Genomic DNA, 18337 nt, shown 5'->3' with positions numbered 1-18337 from the left:
CGCGGGGGGAGGAGGCGCTCCCAGGGCCGCGGCCACGGCGCCGCCGCCAGGGCTCAGCGGGGGCAGCGGGAACCCGCCCGCGCCTCGGCCCGACATCGCTCCGTCCCGTCCCGCGGTGCCGCGATCCGGACTCCGGGCTACGCGTCGAGTCCACTCCGCGCTCTGTGCTCCGCGATCCGGGACTTGGCGATCTTAATTCCGGGTTCCGGGATTTGTCGATCCGGGCTCCGGGATTTCCTAATCCAAGTTCGCGAGTTCCTCACACACCCGGTTCGGGATAGATTCCGCTCCTGCGCGGGAGATTCCGGATCCAGGATCTGCTGCGGGCCCGCCTGCCGCCCCCGGCCTCAGGAGGTTTGGCCGCCAGAGTCGAGTTACCCAGAGGCGGCTACGAACTCCCTGCCCCGCCCAACCCAGCCCAGCACTAGGCCCCGCCTCTACCTGCTGCCCAAAGCTCGAGTGCCTCCTCGAATCCCGCCCCTCGCGAGACCCGCCCCCAGCAGACACCGCCCCTAACCGCCGACCTCAGAGCCCCACCCCCCACCTTTGGCCCCGCCCTTCGCCGGAGGGGCGGGAGCGGAAGCTGCGCGCGGAAGCGCCGAGTGAGGCGCGGGGTCAGAGGTCTAAGGTCACGTTGAGGCTTCACAGTGAATGAGCAGTTGCTACTACTCTTTCCAGGTGTAGCACCCTCACCGAATTCCCCAGCCACACTCACTGAAAATAGTTTTGTCAAGTCTCCTTTCTGCATCTTCCACATTAAAGACTCAACTCAGAGTTGGTAGCGGTGGCTCACGCCTGTAATCCCAGCACTTTGGGAGGTTGAGGCGGGTGGACCACCTGACGTCAGAAGTTCGAGAGCAGCCTGGCCAACATGGTGAAAACCCCGTCTCTACTAAAAATACAAAAATTAGCCGAGAGTGGTGGCTGGTGCCTGTAATCCCAGCTACTCGGGAGGCTGAGGCAGGAGAATCGCTTGAACCCGGGAGACAGAGGTTGCAATGAGCCGAGATCTCCCCACTGCACTCCAGCCTGGGCGGCAAGAGTGAAACGCCTCAAAAAAAAAAAAAAAAAAAAAAAAAGACTCAGCTGCTCTCTGGGGCAGAACAGCAGCCAACTCAACTTCCTGTAAAAGCTCATCCTGGTAGCTCGGAACTGCCAAGGGACCTAGGAGGCTCCAGACTTGACCCAGCTGGTGAACAGTCGACTTGGCCAAGGCTGAGTTCTTACAGCACATTTTTAATGTGGCTCTGCCTCACTATAAGGAAGCCTGGTACTTTACTCCCCAGCAAATGCTTCTAGTCAAAAGAAATTTAGCTTATGAGAAACCTCCCCACAGTTTAAAAAGAGGTCTTTCTCTAGTATTTATAGCACTTAATTTTCAAAAATGCAGTATCTTTTCAGATACACTGTGTGGTATCAAAGTATTCAAAAATGCTTCAGCTGTGCCAGGGAGCCTACCCTCTGATGGTCTGGGTCTCCTCACCGTGATACGGACCAGTGCTGTTTAAACCCTAATGAGCACATAAAAAACACCCGAGGCTCTTATTGAAAATGCAGATTGTGGCAGGGCCCAGGACTCTACATTTCTAACAAGCTGCCAGCGATGCTGTTGCTTCTCAGACCATACTGTCAAGAAGCCAGGATCTAGACTTTTTTTTTTTTTTTTTTTTTTACTATAATTGCTTTATTTTTTCAGCCCCAACCAAGTAATGCTTCTTTCCTTGCATCATAGCACCCCAGATATTTTTTATAGTATAGTTTTCCAACGCTTTTTAGAAATTAGTTCTCCTCCTGTCTCTAGTGATAAACCCCACTGCCGCTGCTTTCTTACCTCCTGGACTTCTCAGAGATACCACTCTATTGCCCCAGGAGTTGATAACCTGTCAGTCTGGGGACTGGTCACTGGAATTGTTAAAGTCACTGAATCACGGCCCCTCCCATCCCTGTAAAGTGGGTTAAGAGTTCATGATAAGGCAACTAATATACATTTCAATCCTTTTTAAGCTTCTAGAACAACAGTAATTCTCAAAGTGATAGGGGCAGTGGAGAATCCGAGTCCTCTGGGAAGCTACTCCAAAATATCTCCACCAGCCCCCGCTCCAATCCAATGGCTCTCAGTATTGTATTTGAAAAATAAGCTTCCCAGGTAGTTCTGGTGTGACCCACTTTACAGAGTGGGTTGTATCAGAAAACATACAAGCTTTTTCTACCCTAGAAAAGGGGCAAGCTAATAAGTGCATTTAAAAGCAGATCAGCTGGGCGGAGTAGCTTATACCTGTAATCCCAGCACTTTGAGGGGGCAAGGTGGGTGGATCACTTGAGGTCAGGAGTTCGAGACCAGTCTGGCCAAGATGGTGAAACTCTGTCTCTACTAAAAATACAAAAATTAGCTGGGCGTGGTGGCACACACCTGTAATCCCAGCTACTCAGGAGGCTGAGGCATGAGAATCGCTTGAACCCAAGAGGCAGAGGTTGCAGTGAACTGAGATTGTGCCACTGCTCTCCAGCCTGGGTGACAGAGTGAGACACTGTCTCAATAATAATAATAAAGCAGATGAAACGGTTAAATATAACTCAGTTCCTGTTAATCCCTTGTTTAGAACCCTCCCCAGCTCCCCATTGCTCTTAGATTGAATGTCACACTCCCTCCTGTGACATTTAAGGCTCTGCAGGACCTGGCCCCTGCTTACCTCCTTGGGTTCATTTTAAATCACTGCCTTTGGCTCTCCAAGCATTGGCCCAGATGGTCTCCTTGCAGTTTTTCAAACTACCAGTCCCCTTCCCATCTCACAGCCTCTCTGTTCTCTCATACCCTACTTCCCACCAAGTGATTATCACAGTACATCATTACTTACTTAAGTGTGTGCTGATTTACTGTCTGATGTGGCTCACCCACTAAAATATAAACTCTACGAAGGCAGGATCTTTCTCTCAGTTTATCTTTTTTTTTTTTTTTTTTTTTTTTTTTGAGACAGAGTCTCGCTCTGTTGTCCAGGCTGGAGTGCAGTGGCGCAATCTCGGCTCACTGTAAGCTCTGCCTCCCGGGTTCACGCCATTCTCTTGCCTTAGCCTCCCGAGTAGCTGGGACTACAGGCGCCCACCACTGCGCCCGGCTAATTTTTTTGTATTTTTAGTAGAGACAGGGTTTCACCACGTTAGCCAGGATGGTCTCAATCTCCTGACCTCATGATCCGCCTGCTTCGGCCTCCCAAAGCGCTGGGATTACAGGTGTGAGTCACCATACCTGGCCTCAATTTATCTTTTTATTTTAAAATTTTTATTTTTTTAAGACAGGGTTTTGCTAGGTTGCCCAGGCTGGCCTCAAACTCCTGGGCTCAAGAGATAGTTCCTGAATAACTGAGTAGGTATACACCACACCTGGCTATTTTTTAAAAATTGAGGTGAGATTTATGTAATAAAATTAACTGCTTGAAATTGCACAATTCAGTGGTATATTTTACATTCACAATGTTTTGCAACACCTCCTCTACCTAGTTCCAAAACACTTTCATGACCCCAAAAGAAAACTCCATTCTCATTAGAAGTTGCTCCTTATTTCTTCCTCTTTCCAACTTCTGGCACCCACCAATCTGGGTTCTGTCTCTGTAGATTTATCTATTCTGGATACTTCATATAAATGGAATCATAATAGGTGGGTGTTGGGCATGGCTTCCTTCACTTAGCATAATGTTTTTGAGGCTCATCCATTTTGTAGCATGTATCAGTACTTCATTTCTTCTTATGGCTGAATAATATTCCATTGTATGTATATAACACAATGTGTTCATCCGTTTATCTTTTTATTTATTTATTTGTGACAGCATCTCACTATGTTGCCCAGGCTGGTCTCAAACTCCTTAGCTCAAGTGATCCTCCTGCCTTGGGCTCCCAGAGTGCTAGGATTATAGGCATGAACCACCATGCCTGGCCCTATCCATTTATCTGTTGATGAGCAGTGGGGCTACTTCTACTTCTTGGCTATTCCAAGTAGTGCTGCTATGAATATATATTTGTATTTGAGTACCTGTTTTCAATTATTTGGGGTGTATACTGTCTCTCTTGATCCCTGTTGTAACTTAACAAATATGTATGAACAAACAGTCTTTGAGTGTAGTGGGAGAGAATGATAAACAATAATATAATATCAGTTAATATCAGATAATATAAACAGTGAGTTAATTGTGTTATGATAAAATATCCTGAAGCTGTTAGGGAGCAAATAGAGATATCTGAGGCATGGTAGATATAAAAGGAAGATTTCCTACACAGTAGGCAGAGAATAGGTAACATTTACTGAGCATTTTCTACGTGAATTAGCTCATTTAATCCTCACAACACATATGAGGTAGGTACAATAAATGAGGTAGCCACTATTTTTACCTCTTTCTTTTTAAAAAGAGATAGGGTCTCACTCCGTTGTCCAGGCTAGAGTGCAGTGGCATGATCATAGCTTGACTAATGGGGCCTCAAACTCCTGGGCTCAAGCAATCCTCCGACCTCAACCTCCTGAGGACCTGGGACTACATACACCAGTCTCTATGCCTGGCTCTACCTCTTGTTTTAAAAATCAAAGCATGGAGATCCAGTCACTTGCCCACCCTCACTGTGATGGTGCTAGGATTCAAACCTGTTTCTGATCTGGCTCTAGAATCCACAGTCTAGGGACTAACCATTACTTACCACCGATTTTTGGTAGCTGTGTGTCTGGTCTGTTATTACTTGCAAAGAAACTATTAAAACTGAAAAGTGAGGCAGGTGACTCATCCAGCACTTTGGGAGGCTGAGGTAGGAGGATTGCTTGAGGAGTTCAAGACCAGCCCGGGCAACATGGTGAGATCCTGTCTCTACAAGAAAATGAAAAAATTTGCAGAGCGTGATGGTGGGTGCCTGTGGTCCCAGCTACTTGGGAGGCTGAGGCGGGAGGATCACTTGAGCCCAGGAATTCGAGGCTGCAGTGAACTCTGATCACGTCACTGTACTCCAGCTAGGGCTACAGAGTGAGACCTTGTGTCTGGAAAACACAAAAACAAAAAACTGAAATACAAGTTCATAGAAACTCAGAGAAAAAGAAGTTGATTGATAGGCCTTGATTAATCAGAAGTTTCCTGGAACACTCTGAAGTGGAGGCAACATTCCCCTGCCTTTGTTCTCTCAGTGTGGAATGTCTTTTTCTTTTCCTCCCTTGATACTTATTCTGCTCAGTGCCCACTTTTCATGGACTTCATTCAACAACTTTTATTGAGCCCTTGTATGGTCCCAGGCTTACAGTTTAGAGGAGGGACTTTCCTATAACTTCAAGGCCCTGTTACAATCTACAGATGCTCGAAGAGACTAAATGAAACTAAAAAGTACTTAACAAACTATTTAATAATAAAGTATTTAATACAACCAGAGCCAATGGGACAATTCCCAGCACAGACTCAGGGAATTGTGGCTCCCTGCCCAGCTGCATGAAAGTAGAACCCATCAAGTAGCTTGGGGAAAGGCCCTTGGAGCAAGGTGGCCCAATGCTTGCCCTAGAGCAGGCCAGCAAAGCAACATTCCTCAGTATGGATGTCCCTCAGGGTGTTGGAATTTCATGAGAAGCAATGTGGATAGTCTGGTCATGGTGGGAAATGTTTACCAAGATGGCAGCACTGCTGGAGCTGTATCACAGCCTGTCCCAGCTGGAGCACCCCAGCAGCTAAGTGTCCATCTCACACATGGATGCGGAGTAGGGAGAGGAAGGGACAGTCAGGGCAGCAGAAGGACTGGATGCCAAGAAATGTAGCAGGTGCTGTACTTAGCATTTTAGAAGCATTTATGGAGCACCTTCTATGTGCTAGTCCCTGACATATGCTGGTAAACAAGATAAATGCATAACAGATCATTTCCCTGCATGACAACTGCTAAGATAAATATATTCACAAGGTACCATGGGGAAACAAGGAGGCCTTTAATGAGAGAAAGAGATTAATGAAGACTTCTTGGAGGAGGTAACAGGTGAGTTAAGCAAAGAAGACAAAGTAAGAGTCAAAGGCATGAAGCTGTACAGGATGAGGACAATCAGAATAAGTGTTGCCAGATCAATGAATGTAAGAGAGAGCTCCTCTTCTGTGAGCACATTGTGGTCACAGTTCTCAACACACATACTGTCATAGTCAGCACAGTCTAGCGGTAAAATGCCTGAAGAGTAGAGACTTGCAGTGAGCAGAGATTGCCCCACTGCACTACAGCAGTACAGATATCAGCATATAAAAAGTGGGCTTCAGGCCGGGCACAGTGGCTCATGCCTGTAATCCCAAGATGGATCACCTGAGGTCAGGAGTTTGAGACCAGCCTGACCAACGTGGTGAAACCCTCTCTCTACTAAAATTACAAAAATTAGCTGGGTGTGGTGGAGTGTGCCTGTAGTCCCAGCTACTCGGGAGGCTGCCCCAGGAGCCCCGCTGCCTAGCTCAAAACATCATGAGAAACCTCAATGGTTTCATTTGCTTCTAGTGCTGCTGTAATAAGGAACTGGCAAGGAAAACCCCGGAAATTTGGAAAGGCTCTGTTGGAAGACAAATTTGACAGATGGTGTTTACCACTTTGCTTTGGTTCTTCTCTCAGAGTGAATGCCAGATGTTTTCTTCTGGTTTACAAGGTTGTGTTACGTCTGAACAGCTCCTTTGCCCAGAGATCATGAAATGTTGCGATACACAGCTAAATGGGAGCACATGGGCAAGTGAGTCCTGTGCCAGGTCAGCATAGTGTAATTTGCTGCTGTGTGAATCCAAGGTTTGGTGTTACATTTCTAGTGTTTTCTTTAAGTTGTGTAATACCATCAGTGTCCTACAATAGAAGATTGGCTGGATAATCCACATGAGACAATGTCATGCAGCCATAAAAAAAAGGATGCTATAAAAGGCAAAATTATAGACGTGGCAGGAAGATTAGTGGTTGCCAGGGATTACAGAATGGGGGTGATTAGGTAAAGTACAGGGCATTTTTAGGGCAGTGAACCTATTCTGTATGATACAGTAACAGTGAATACATGACATTAAGCATTTGTGAAAACCAGTAGAACTATATAACACAAACAGTGAGCTTTAATGTACATAGACTTTAGCTAACAACAATACATCAATACTGGTTCATTAATTGTAACCAATGTACCACACTAATGGAAGGTGTTAATAATAGGGAAACTGGGAATATAGAACTCTTTGTACTATCTGCTCAAATTTTTCCTGGAAATCCAAAATTGTTCTAAAAAATAAAGTGTAAAAAATGAAAAAAAAAAAAAGTAGTCAGCTTCAGAGCTACAACCAGCCCAGGTGACAAACCTGGAATCTCTGGAGCCAAGGGTGGGGGCATGATTCTACCGTTTGTTCTCTTGTTCTCTTCCTATGCCAGGAAGAGGGTTATAACACACTCAGAGACCTGGGTGGCATTGTGGTCTTACAGGTCTCTTCTTGGTCACTTCTCAGATTCTCATGGAGGTGACCTCCTAGCTTTTGAATTTGGACCCAGAGCTACTAGTTGAATGAGAAAAAGTCTGGGAATGGTGGCTCACACCTGTAGTCCCAGCACTCAGGGAGGCTGCAGCAGGAGGATCGCTTGAGACCAGGAATTTGAGACTAGCCTGGGCAACATAAGGAGACCCTGTCTCTATAAAAAATTTTTGGCCGGGCGCAGTGGCTCACGCCTGTAATCCCAGCATTTTGGGAGGCCAAGGTGGGCAGATCATAAGATCAGGAGATCGAGACCATTCTGGCTAATACAGTGAAACCCTGTCTCTACTAAAAATACAAAAAATTAGCCGGGCATGGTGGCACATGCCTGTAGTCCCAGCTACTCGGGAGGCTGAGGCAGGAGAATCGCTTGAACCCAGGAGGCAGAGGTTGCAGTGAGCCGAGATCGTGCCATTGCACTCCAGCCTGGGTGACAGAGTGAGACTCTGTCTCAAAAAAAAAAAAAAAAAGAAAAGAAAAATTTAAATTTAACAAAAAACCAGACCACTACCATAGAGGAACAGTAAAGGAAGGGCCTCCATTAGGATCTCTGACTTATTCTCACTCTTCTTCTGGCCCCTAAATGTCCTTGTCTTGGGGTTTCTATATTTAGATCCTTTCTCTATACTTGACCTACCTAGACATATTCATCTACTCCCAATTGTTCAATTACTGTCTATTTTCTGATGACCCTAAATCTCCAACTCCAATCCCACCTCTCTCCTGAGCTTCAGATCTGTATTTCCAACTCCCTGCTGGATGTTCCATTAGTCACTTAACCCATCTGTTCAAAGTCAATGCCTCACTGTCCTCTCAGTCTGCCTCTCTTCCCCGTACTTATCTTGGGTAAGGGTATGAGGACATGGCAAAGGGCCAGCCCTGACTTGCTGAGACATTCAAACTGGTCTTGCAGGGAAGTAAAAGCCAAGGAAGATGGAAGTGACACAACCAGATGCCGAGGGCACCAACAGCCAAAAGCAAAGAGAGCAGAGAAGGCCTTAAGGATTTTATTATTATTTTTTGAGACAGAGTCTTGCTCTGTTGCCCAGGCTGGAGTGCAGTGACAGGATCATGGCTCACTACAACCTCAACCTTTTGGACTCAAGTGATCCTCCCACCTCAGCCTCCTGACTAGCTGGGACTACAGGTGCACGCCACCACGTCCAGATAACTTTTGTGTGTTTTATAGAGATGGGGTTTTATTCCTTGAGGATTTTAATTCTGCTATCACTTGGAATCACGATTCACTCCCCTGCTACCCCTATGCTTTTTTTTTTTTTGAGATGGAATGTCACTCTGTTGCCCAGGCTGAAGTGTATGAAGTGCAGTGGAGCAATCTTGGCTCACTGCAACCTCTGCCTCCCGGGTTCAAATGATTCTCCTGCCTCAGCCTTCTAAGTAGCTGGGATTATAGGCGTGCAACATCATGCCTGGCTAATTTTTGCATTTTTAGTAGAGTTGGAGTTTCAGCACGCTGACCAGGCTGGTTTCAAACTCCTGACTTCTTGATCCACCCACCTGAGCCTCCCAAAGTGCTAGGATTATAGGGGTTAGCCACCTTGCCCAGCCACTACCCCGACTCTTAGTCACCAAGTTTTACCTCCCAGATCTCTCTTGGATCCAGTCCACCCACCTGAAGTCAGGTCCTTAGCAACTCTTCCCTAACCCACCTGAGTGGCTTCTCTGCTGACTGCCATCCTACTGCATGCCCTCTGCCAGTTTTATCCCAAGACAGCAAATCTGATCACATCTCTCCATTTACCCACATATGTGTGCCCTCCAATACCTTCAGCAGGGGGTTTTCAACCATGGGTTGACTGGGCACAGTGGCTCACATCTGTAATCCCAGCACTTTGGCAGGCTGAGGCAGGTGGATCGCCTGAGGTCAGGAGTTCAAGACCAGCCTGGCCAACATGGCGAAATCCCATCTCTACTAAAAATACAACAATTAGCCGGGTGTGGTGGGCTGGCACCTGTAATCCCAGCTACTCAGAAGGCTGAGGCAGGAAAATCGTTTGAACCCAGGAGGCGGAGGTTGAAGTGAGCTGAGATCACCCCACTGCACTCCAGCCTGGGCGGCAGGGCTAGACTCCGTCTCAAAAAACAAACAAACAAAAAAACAAAACTGTGGGCCTTCGGGTTTCTCGGAAACACAGGAGCTGTCATGGAGAGCTGAGAGTGAGGTGGGAGTGCGGAGTGAGGAGTTTTCCCCCTGCCCATGCCCACCCCTGCCCCTCCACCAAGCAGCTCTACTTTTGTTGTTTTATATATGGAGTGACCATGCAGAATTTCCTTTGAAAAAAGGGTTCCAGAACATTAACATGTTGAAAAGCCGATGGCTTACAGGAGTCTATGCTAAACCTCTTAACATGGCCTAATTAGTATCTGTCCTCACCTTGCCTCACCGGCCTTCTTTCTCCCAACCGCCCCAAATTGTTTCATTAATAAAATAACAATGCTTATTATCCCATTGATTTTCTTTTGATTCTAATTCTTGTTCTTCTTTTGAGATGTATACATTCACAGAAGCAGCTCATGTATTCCACCATGAAGCCAGACTGCACTCACTCTGCCCTGAACATGCCAGGTCATGCACACTGTGGTTCCTTCACCCAGGATGTCACTGGGATGGATGCTCCTCAGGGCAAGGGGTTTGTCTTATTTGCTGCTGAGTCCCAACTACCTGGAATCATACCTGGTATAAAATTAAACACAAATACATATTTATTAAATGAATAATTGCTCTTTTCCAGTTATCTGCCGTGCAAACATCTCTGTTTATCCTTCAAGGCCAATTCAAATGTCACTGCCTCTGGAATTTTCCATGACAGGAATCCCCACCCTCCAACTGCCATCATTAATTTCTTGCTCTCCTTTGTGTTTTCCCTAACACTCGGTCTAGGTTTCTGCAAGAATATTTATCATTCTGTGCTGTGGCTTTTGTTTGGAACTCTGTCTCCATCCACATACCCCTCCAGTATGAACTCCAAGAGGACAAGGACTGTGCAGAAACAATGCCTGCTCAGGAAATAACTCTGATAAAAGTTAACTACACTCCCCACTCCAGAAACTCTGTTCCAAGTCGGTTCTAATTGGCAGTTGACCCATCAGGACAGGTCAAAACCAGCTTAACCTTAACAGTTAACTTTGGCTACCAAATTCTCGAGCTTTATGCTCTTACTCTCTTGGACTTATTAATTTGTGACCTTCCACCTGGATTCTTTATTTATTCCCTTAGCCCAGACTTTATCCGGTTACCAAATTCTTGAGCTTTATGCTCTGACTCTCTTGGACTTATTAATTTGTGACCTTCCACCTAGATTATTTGTTTATTCCCTTAGCCCAGACTTTATCCTCACCTTGATAGATGGGGCGGCCAAGATTGATTCATTTCATACTATCTCTGGCTTTTAACCCTTCATCTATCTGTTCTAACTCTGGTTAGAGCTGCACTGCCCCTAACTTACCATTTGGACTCTGACATGAACAAGTGGCCCTGAGTCAGATGCTGACAGCCCCAGGAATAAATAGCAGGTAAGGGAGAAAGTCTTGAGGGATCAGGAGTCAGCAGATTTGGGGTACCCAGAAACCAAGTAATGCAGTCAAAAAGGGATGCAGGCTGGGTGCTGTGGCTCACGCCTGTAATCCCAGCACTTTCGGAGGCTGAGGCGGGTGGATCACTTGAGGTCAGGAGTTCAAGACCAGCCTGGCCAACACGGTGAAACCCTGTCTCTACAAAAAATACAAAAATTAGCTGGGTATGGTGGTGGGCACTTGCAGTCCCAGCTACTCAGGAGGCTGAGGTGGGAGAATTGCTTGAACCCAGGAGGTGAGGGTTGCAGTGAGCTGAGATCACGCTACTGCACTCTAGCCCGAGCAACAGAGCAAGACTCTGTCTCCAAAAAAAAAAAAAAAAAAAAAAAAGAGAGAGAGAGATGCAGCGATGCAGCTTCTCTCTAGCTAGAACAGCCCCATAGCCATGACTGCCTGGGGCAGAGCAATTATCCATTTGAAGGAATGACCTCCACTTCTCTAGGAAAGCAGCCTTCACATAAGGAAATGGGTCAGCTGGAGCCATTTCCTTTTGCTAAAATTTAGCCCATTTGCTAAAATTTAGATGTGACAAATGTATAAAATTACCAGAACTTTTTTTTTTTTTCGGAGACAAGAGTCTTGCTCTGTTGCCCAGGCTGGAGTGAAATGGCGCCATCTCAGCTCACTACAACCTCCGCCTCCCAGGTTCAAGCAATTCTCCTGCCTCAGCTACCCAAGTAGCTTGGATTACAGGAACCAGCCACCATGCCTGGCTAATTTTTGTATTTTCAGTAGAGACAGGGTTTTGCCAAGTTGAGCAGGCTGGTCTCGAACTCCTGACCTCAGGTAATCCACCCACCTCAGACTCCCAAAGTGCTGGGATCACAGGCGTGAGCCACCACGCCTGGCCTAAAATTACCAGAACTTTTAAAAATGGCTTTCACACAGAACAGCTATTTCTAATAAAAACAGATGGGATTGGATTAGGCATGGGGATCATGTGCAGGGGTGCGGGGATCATGCCTGTAATCCCACTACTTTGGGAGGCCGAAGTGGGTGGGTGGATCCCCTGAGGCCAGGAGTTCAAGACCAGCCTGGCCAATATGGTGAAACCCTGTCTCTACTAAAAATACAATAATTAGCCAGGTGTGGTGGCAGGCACCTGTAATCCCAGCTACTGGGGAGGCTGAGGCAGGAGAATCACTTGAACCCGGAAGGTGGAGGTTGCAGTGAGCCGATGTGGATACTGTACTCCAGCTTGGGTGACACATGGAGACTCCATCTCAAAAACAAAAACAAAAAAAGATTAGGAGGACATGACTACAAGTTATGTAATTTTCCAGTAGTCAGAAAGCTGGTAAGGTATTAAAGAGGGATTCATAGGCAGGCTTTTCTGGCTCCAAAGCTTCTGATTCTATCTGACTTTCTCCCTCAAATTATCAGTATGGAAGGAGGGAACAAGGCAGTGATAACGTTACCCTAGACAGCCCTGCCTTAGCCCAAGAAACCACTTGCTCAGAGTATAAAAAGAAAGATGCCGGTTGATGAAAGATTCTTGCAGGGCAAGAAATAGTTCTCAGAACGCACACTGGATGCTAAAATTGCCAGTAATATTAATAATTCCCCTGCCTGCCACCCCCATGTCCCCAAGAGTGAGGCCTCTCCAAGTCTGTTACCTGATTCATAAAATGCGGGTAACAGCGGCTCCCTGGAGTGTGCCTATATTCGACGGTCGAGGCACATAATTGTTCTTCTGAAATAATAACAATAATAATAATGATAATAATAAAAACCCAAATTCTCACATTTCACTGCACCAAGAAACTCAGCCCGTGACTCGCGGTCAGGCCAAGGATTGAGGGAGAGCCAGAGGTCCAACAGGAAACCAGATGGGAACAGCTCAATGCGGCGTCAGGGTGAACGCTTGAGAACTGACCTCCAGAGGCTTCCCTCCAGGAAGACGTTTGGCATTGAAGCTGAGGAAGGGGGTCCCTGGCGGACATGCAACAGAGGGCTATTTCCTCCCTCACCCCATTTTTGCCACTGGACCCACAGCTCCCGGCGCGGGTGAAAGGGGGCGCAGGCACGTCGGGCGGCAAGCAAGAAAAGGACGCTGCGGGCTCAAGTGTGTTACTTGTAAGTGAAGAAGTGGAGGGAAGGTATGGAAACGCGGAAGGGTGAGCAAAAAAGAAAAGAAAAGAAAAGAAAAAAGGCTGGGCGCGGTGGCTCATGAGGTAATCCTAGTACTTTGGAAGGGCGGGATCACCTGAAGTCAGGAGTTCGAGACCAGCCTGGCCAACATTGTAAAACTCCGTCTCTACTAAAAATAGAAAATTAGCCGGGCGTGGTGGCGGGCACCTGTAGTCTACTCAGGAGGCTGAGGCAGGAGTAATCGCTTGAACCCGGGAGGCGGAGGTTGCAGTGGGCTGAGATCGTGCCACTGCACGCCAGCCTGGCGACAGAGCGAGACTCCGTCTCAAAACAAAAAACAAGCCTTTTTGCAAATTATCCATTGTCAAAACTCCGCCAAACACATCTCCCAGCCCGCCAGGGCGCAGCCAGCAGAGGCCCCAAGCTCCGCCAAGCGAGCCGGCATGTCCAAGGCGGGAACGTGGCTTCGTGCGCAACTCTCTGAGGCACGGGCCGGCTCACGTGTCCGGGCCGCACTAAGAAAACAACAGCCACAGGAGAGGACAACCTCTTGTTTTCCTCATACAGCAGCGCTTTGCCGCAACGATCCCTTTCCTTTTGTTTCCACATTGCGTTGTTCAGAAGTGGTTATGCGGCGCCAAACACGCGCTTTCTGCCCCACAGGATTCAGCCTTCCCCACCCCCTTCTTCTCCGCTCTCCCCTCCCGTCGTTGTAGCTACCTGCCCGCCTCTCTCATCTCAGCCAACCCTGTTGAGCTTTCGGGTGGACGTCAGGAGTTTCTAGGCAGATCAAGAAAATCCGCTCTCCGGCCGCACCCTCGCGCGCCCCCGCCTGGCGGTGCAGACCAAACGGTCTGAGAGCTTGGCTGGCGCCTGATAGCGGAGCGGGCGAGGCCGAGGAGCGGAGGCCGAGGCCGTGAGGAGCTGCCCGGCGAGGGTGAGGGACGTGCGAGCGAGCGGCCGCGACTCGGTGAGAATTTCGGTCGTGTTTTCCTTGGCTGTCGCCAGAAGCCCAGAGGAGCCGGGTGGAAGTGCTTTTGAACGGGTTCTCACGTGTGTTAGGGATCGTCCGCCAGAAAGAGCCTTGGTGGCCACGAGGTGTCCTCGCCCCTCTCCCCGCTGGACCCGAGACCCCTTCCCAGCAAGATCTGGCCTGGTGCCCGTTATCCACCCGGGGGGCAGCGGCCCTCACACGAGGATTGGTACCCGTCTATCTAGTGCGTTCGTGCATTCACTTGTTCCTTCATGGTCGTTGAACGCCTGTAACGTTCCAGGTGCTTGGGATCCGTGAGTGAATAAAACCAAGGGCCCTGCCTTCCTGGTACTTACAGTCCAGGGGAGATAGAGCCGCTGATTTCAGGCCTCATCGGTCGGGTGTTAGAAGGCGATGGTGCTGCGGAAGGGAAAGCGGTAAGCATGCAGGGGGCGCTGCGGTGGGGGGCGTGGGCAGGGAGGGCTGGGAAGCCAGGGATCAACTCAGGCCGCATGGCAAAGAGATACTGAACTGGGTAGAGGAGTGTTTAGAGAGGAGGAAAAGAATTCCAGGCAGGTGGAGGAGAGAGTGCAAAGGCCCAGTGTGACTTATATTTATAAGAAACAGCAGCTGGGCAGGGTGGCTCACGCCTGTAATGCCAGCACTTTGGGAGGCCAAGGTGGGCGGATCACTTGAGGTCAGGAGTTCCAGACCAATCTGGCCAACATGGTGAAACCCCATCTCTACCAAAAATACGAAAATTAGCGGGGTGACATAGTGCGAGCCTGTAATCCCAGCTACTTGGGAGGCTGAAGTAGGAGAATCGCTTGGACCCAGGAGGCGGAGGTTGCAGTGATCGGAGATAGGGCCATTTCACTCCAGTCTGGTCAACAAGAGCGAAACTCCGTCTCAAAAAAAAAAAAAAAAAAAAAAAAAAAAAAAAAAAGAAAGAAAGAAAGAAATAAGGAAAAGAGAAAACAGCAAGAAACCCTTGAATATGAATGGAAGGCAAGAAAGAAAAAGAAGGAGGAAGGGAAGGAAGGTAGGAAGGAGGGAGGGAGGGAAAGGAAGGAGGCAGGGAGAGAAGGAGGGAGGGAAAGGAAGGAGGCACGGAGGGAAGGAGGGAAGGAAAGGAAGGAAGAAGGAAGGAAGGAAAGGCAGCAAGAAACCATTGACTATGAATGGAAGGCGAGAATCCCAAACTTGGACGCAAAGTTTAGTTTACATCCCGCAGCCAGAGCAATCCAACAGCATGCGTCCCCACCCTCCCCTCACTGCCTACCCTTCTCCTGCAACAGACCTCCCAGTGGCTGGAGTGCAGGACAAAACTTTCAGACAGTTTAACCTTTTTTTTTTTTTTTTTTTTTGAGATAGAGTGCAATGGCGCAATCTTGGCTCACTTCTACCTCTACCTCCCGGGTTCAAACAATTCTGCTTCAGCCTCCTGAATAGTTGGGATTACAGACACCCACCACCACGTCCAGCTAATTTTTGTATTTTTAGTAGAGACAGGGTTTCACCATGTTGTCCAGGCTGGTCTTGAACTCCTGACTTCGGGTGATCCACCCGCCTCTGCCTCCTGAAGTGCTGGGATTACAAGTGTGAGTCAGTGCGCCCGGCCTCAGTTTAAACCTCTAATTTGGGATATAATCCACAGAATAAGCAAAAGGAATTCTAAAAGAAATTAAAAATAATTTCTCCTTGGGGTTACTACTTTCTTTCTCCTTAGCAAGATAAATACAGAATCTTGTGTTTCAGAACCTGCTACGTGAAAAGAAGGATGCAAGATTGGAGCTGTGGGGATAGTGCGGTGAGGGCAGGGCATGAAACAACAAAGAACAAAGTACGTGCCTGTCTATGGGTATGAAAACAAAAACTCGCCCAAGACGGTTTTCTTTCTTTCTTTTTTTTTTTTTAAGACGGAGTCTCGCTCTGTTGCCCAGGCTGGAGTGCAGTGGCCGGATCTCAGCTCACTGCAAGCTCCGCCTCCCAGGTTCAGGCCATTCTCCTGTTTCAGCCTCCCGAGTAGCTGGGACTACAGGCGCCCGCCACCTCACCCGGCTAGTTTTTTGTATTTTTTAGTAGAGACGGGGTTTCACCGTGTTAGCCAGGATGGTCTCGATCTCCTGACCTCATGATCCGCCCGTCTGGGCCTCCCAAAGTGCTAGGATTACAGGCTTGAGCCACCGCGCCCGGCCTAGGACGGTTTTCTTAAGACTCTTTATGGGCATAGAGATAGTACTAGTAGCAACTACAAAGAAAAATCGATTAGCTTGGCTTATAGTAATGAGCAATAGGAAGTTTTTTTCTTTTTGCTAAGACTCTAAGAGCAGAGCATAGTCTATGAGATAAATAGACAGCAGTGAGGCCAGGCGCAGTGGCTCACCCCCGTGATCCCAGCACTTTGGGAGGCTGAGGCGGGCAGATCATGAGGTCAGGAGATCGAGACAATCCTGGCTAACACAGGGAAACCTCATCTCTCTAAAAATACAAAAAATTAGCCAGGCCAGGTGGCACGTGCCTGTAGTCCCAGCTCCTCAGGAGGCTGAGGCAGGAGAATCGCTTGAACCAGGGAGGTGGAGGTTGCAGTGAGTGGAGATTGCACCACTGCACTCCAGTCTGGGCAACAGAGCGAGACTCTGTCTCAAAAAAAAAAAAAATTGACAGCAGTGCTAGGCTGTGCAGAAGAAGGTAATATCAGGTCAGGTGCAGTGGCTCACACCTGTAATCCCAGCACTTTGGAATGCCTAGATGGGAGGATTGCTTGAACCCAGGAGTCTGAGGCTGCAGTGAGCTATGATCACACCACTGCACTCCAGCCTGGGTGACTGAGTGAGACCCCATTTCAGAAAAAAAAAAAAAAAAAAGGCCAGGCACGGTGGCTCATGCCTGTAATCTGAGCACTTTGGGAAGCCGAGGCAGGTGGACAGATCACGAAGTTAGGAGATCGAAACCATCTTGGCGAACACGGTGAAACCCCTTCTCTACTAAAAATACAAAAAAATTAGCTGGACGTGGTGGCGGGTGCTTGTAGTCCCAGCTACTCAGGAGACTGAGGCAGGAGAATGGCGTGAACCCGGGAGGCGGAGCTTGCAGTGAGCGGAAATCGTGCCACTGCACTCCAGCCTGAGCGACAGAGCGAGACTCCTCAAAGAAAAAAAAGAAAAAAAGAAGGTAACATCAGCAAGCTACAGAGAGATGAGTAAAACAGAAGGAGTTCTTGGATTAATCTCTAAGGGGAATTATTTGTGACACTGTGGCCCCATCAAAGCACAAATAATCTGGATTCATGTTATAGACTTAAACATCACAAGATCTACACATTGGAGAGTGTAATTGCTGGATCAGTTCTAACTGGTTCTACCCCGCTGATAGCGGGGTATCAAGTTATTTTACAGGCCCAGAGCCAAGAAGTTGCAAGTCATACAGTCAGAGCATGTGCAGAAAGGGAGACTTTGACCTCAAATAACCCTGGAACTAAAGTCTTGCCCTTCAGCAGAACCAAAAGATTGGGACGTGGCGGGAACACTTTTGAAACAAAAGCAATAGGTCCAAGCCCAGGAATGTCTGGGTATAAGACCCTTTACCATATCTTACCATAAATGGTACTGTTTGAAGTCCTTCAGATCAAAATCTATCCTTCCAGTACTTCCACCTATGCCTGTGTCCTCCCTCACACTTAAAATTTGTTCCAGGCTCCAGATTGAAGAGACATATTTGAGCCTGTCTTCTCGCTCAGCCACCTTGAAATAGACTTTTATCGCTACAAAAATCTGGTGCGTCAGTGTTTGGCTTTACATTGCACATGGACAGATAGACCTGGTTTGGTTCAGTAACAAAGAGGAGAGCTTGCTTTATTTATTCATTTATTTACTTATTTATTTATTTATGGCAAGGTCTTGCTCTGTTGCCTAGGCTGGAGTACAGTGGGATGGTCATGGCTCACAGAAGCCTCAAACTGGCTCAAGTGATCCTCCCACCTCAGCATCCCAGGTAGCTAGGACTACAGGTGAGCATAACCACACCTGGCTAATTTTTTAATTTTTTTGTAGAGACAGGGGTCTTGCTATGTTGCCTAGGTTGGTCTCAAACCCGTGGGCTCAAGCAATCCTCCCATCTTGGTGCCCTAAAATCCTGGGATTATAGGCATGAGTCACTGCTCCTAGCTTGATTTTCTTTTTTTTTTTTCCTTTTTTTTTTTTTG

At 47.8% G+C, this 18337-nt stretch overlaps 2 protein-coding genes and 1 long non-coding RNA gene across 3 annotated transcripts in view; 1 reads left to right on the top strand and 2 right to left on the bottom strand.

Annotated features, from left to right (window-relative positions):
- Positions 1–96, bottom strand: part of SMARCD2 (SWI/SNF related BAF chromatin remodeling complex subunit D2) — a 10217-nt gene extending 10121 nt beyond the window's left edge. The window contains exon 1 of the mRNA XM_017882895.1: positions 37–96. Coding sequence (XP_017738384.1) covers positions 37–96 — 60 coding nt within the window. The remainder of the gene's footprint in view (positions 1–36) is intronic.
- A 9637-nt stretch (positions 97–9733) lies between these two features.
- On the bottom strand, positions 9734–13972 carry LOC108536272 (uncharacterized). The gene is made up of 3 exons (XR_001887471.1): positions 13881–13972; positions 12686–12762; positions 9734–10170 (listed from the first exon to the last, which is right to left on the bottom strand). It is a non-coding gene; the product is annotated as an uncharacterized LOC108536272 (long non-coding RNA).
- Positions 13478–18337, top strand: part of LOC108536271 (intercellular adhesion molecule 5) — a 15761-nt gene continuing 10901 nt past the window's right edge. Inside the window, 3 exon segments of the mRNA XM_017882888.1 lie at positions 13478–14130; positions 14435–14570; positions 15892–15976. Coding sequence (XP_017738377.1) covers positions 14548–14570; positions 15892–15976 — 108 coding nt within the window. The 5' untranslated portion in view covers positions 13478–14130; positions 14435–14547.

This window comes from Rhinopithecus bieti, unplaced genomic scaffold (assembly GCF_001698545.2).
Source record: "Rhinopithecus bieti isolate Rb0 unplaced genomic scaffold, ASM169854v2 scaffold_12928, whole genome shotgun sequence".
NCBI classification, from domain to species: domain Eukaryota; kingdom Metazoa; phylum Chordata; class Mammalia; order Primates; family Cercopithecidae; genus Rhinopithecus; species Rhinopithecus bieti.
This window is presented reverse-complemented; position numbering and strand designations above follow the sequence as displayed.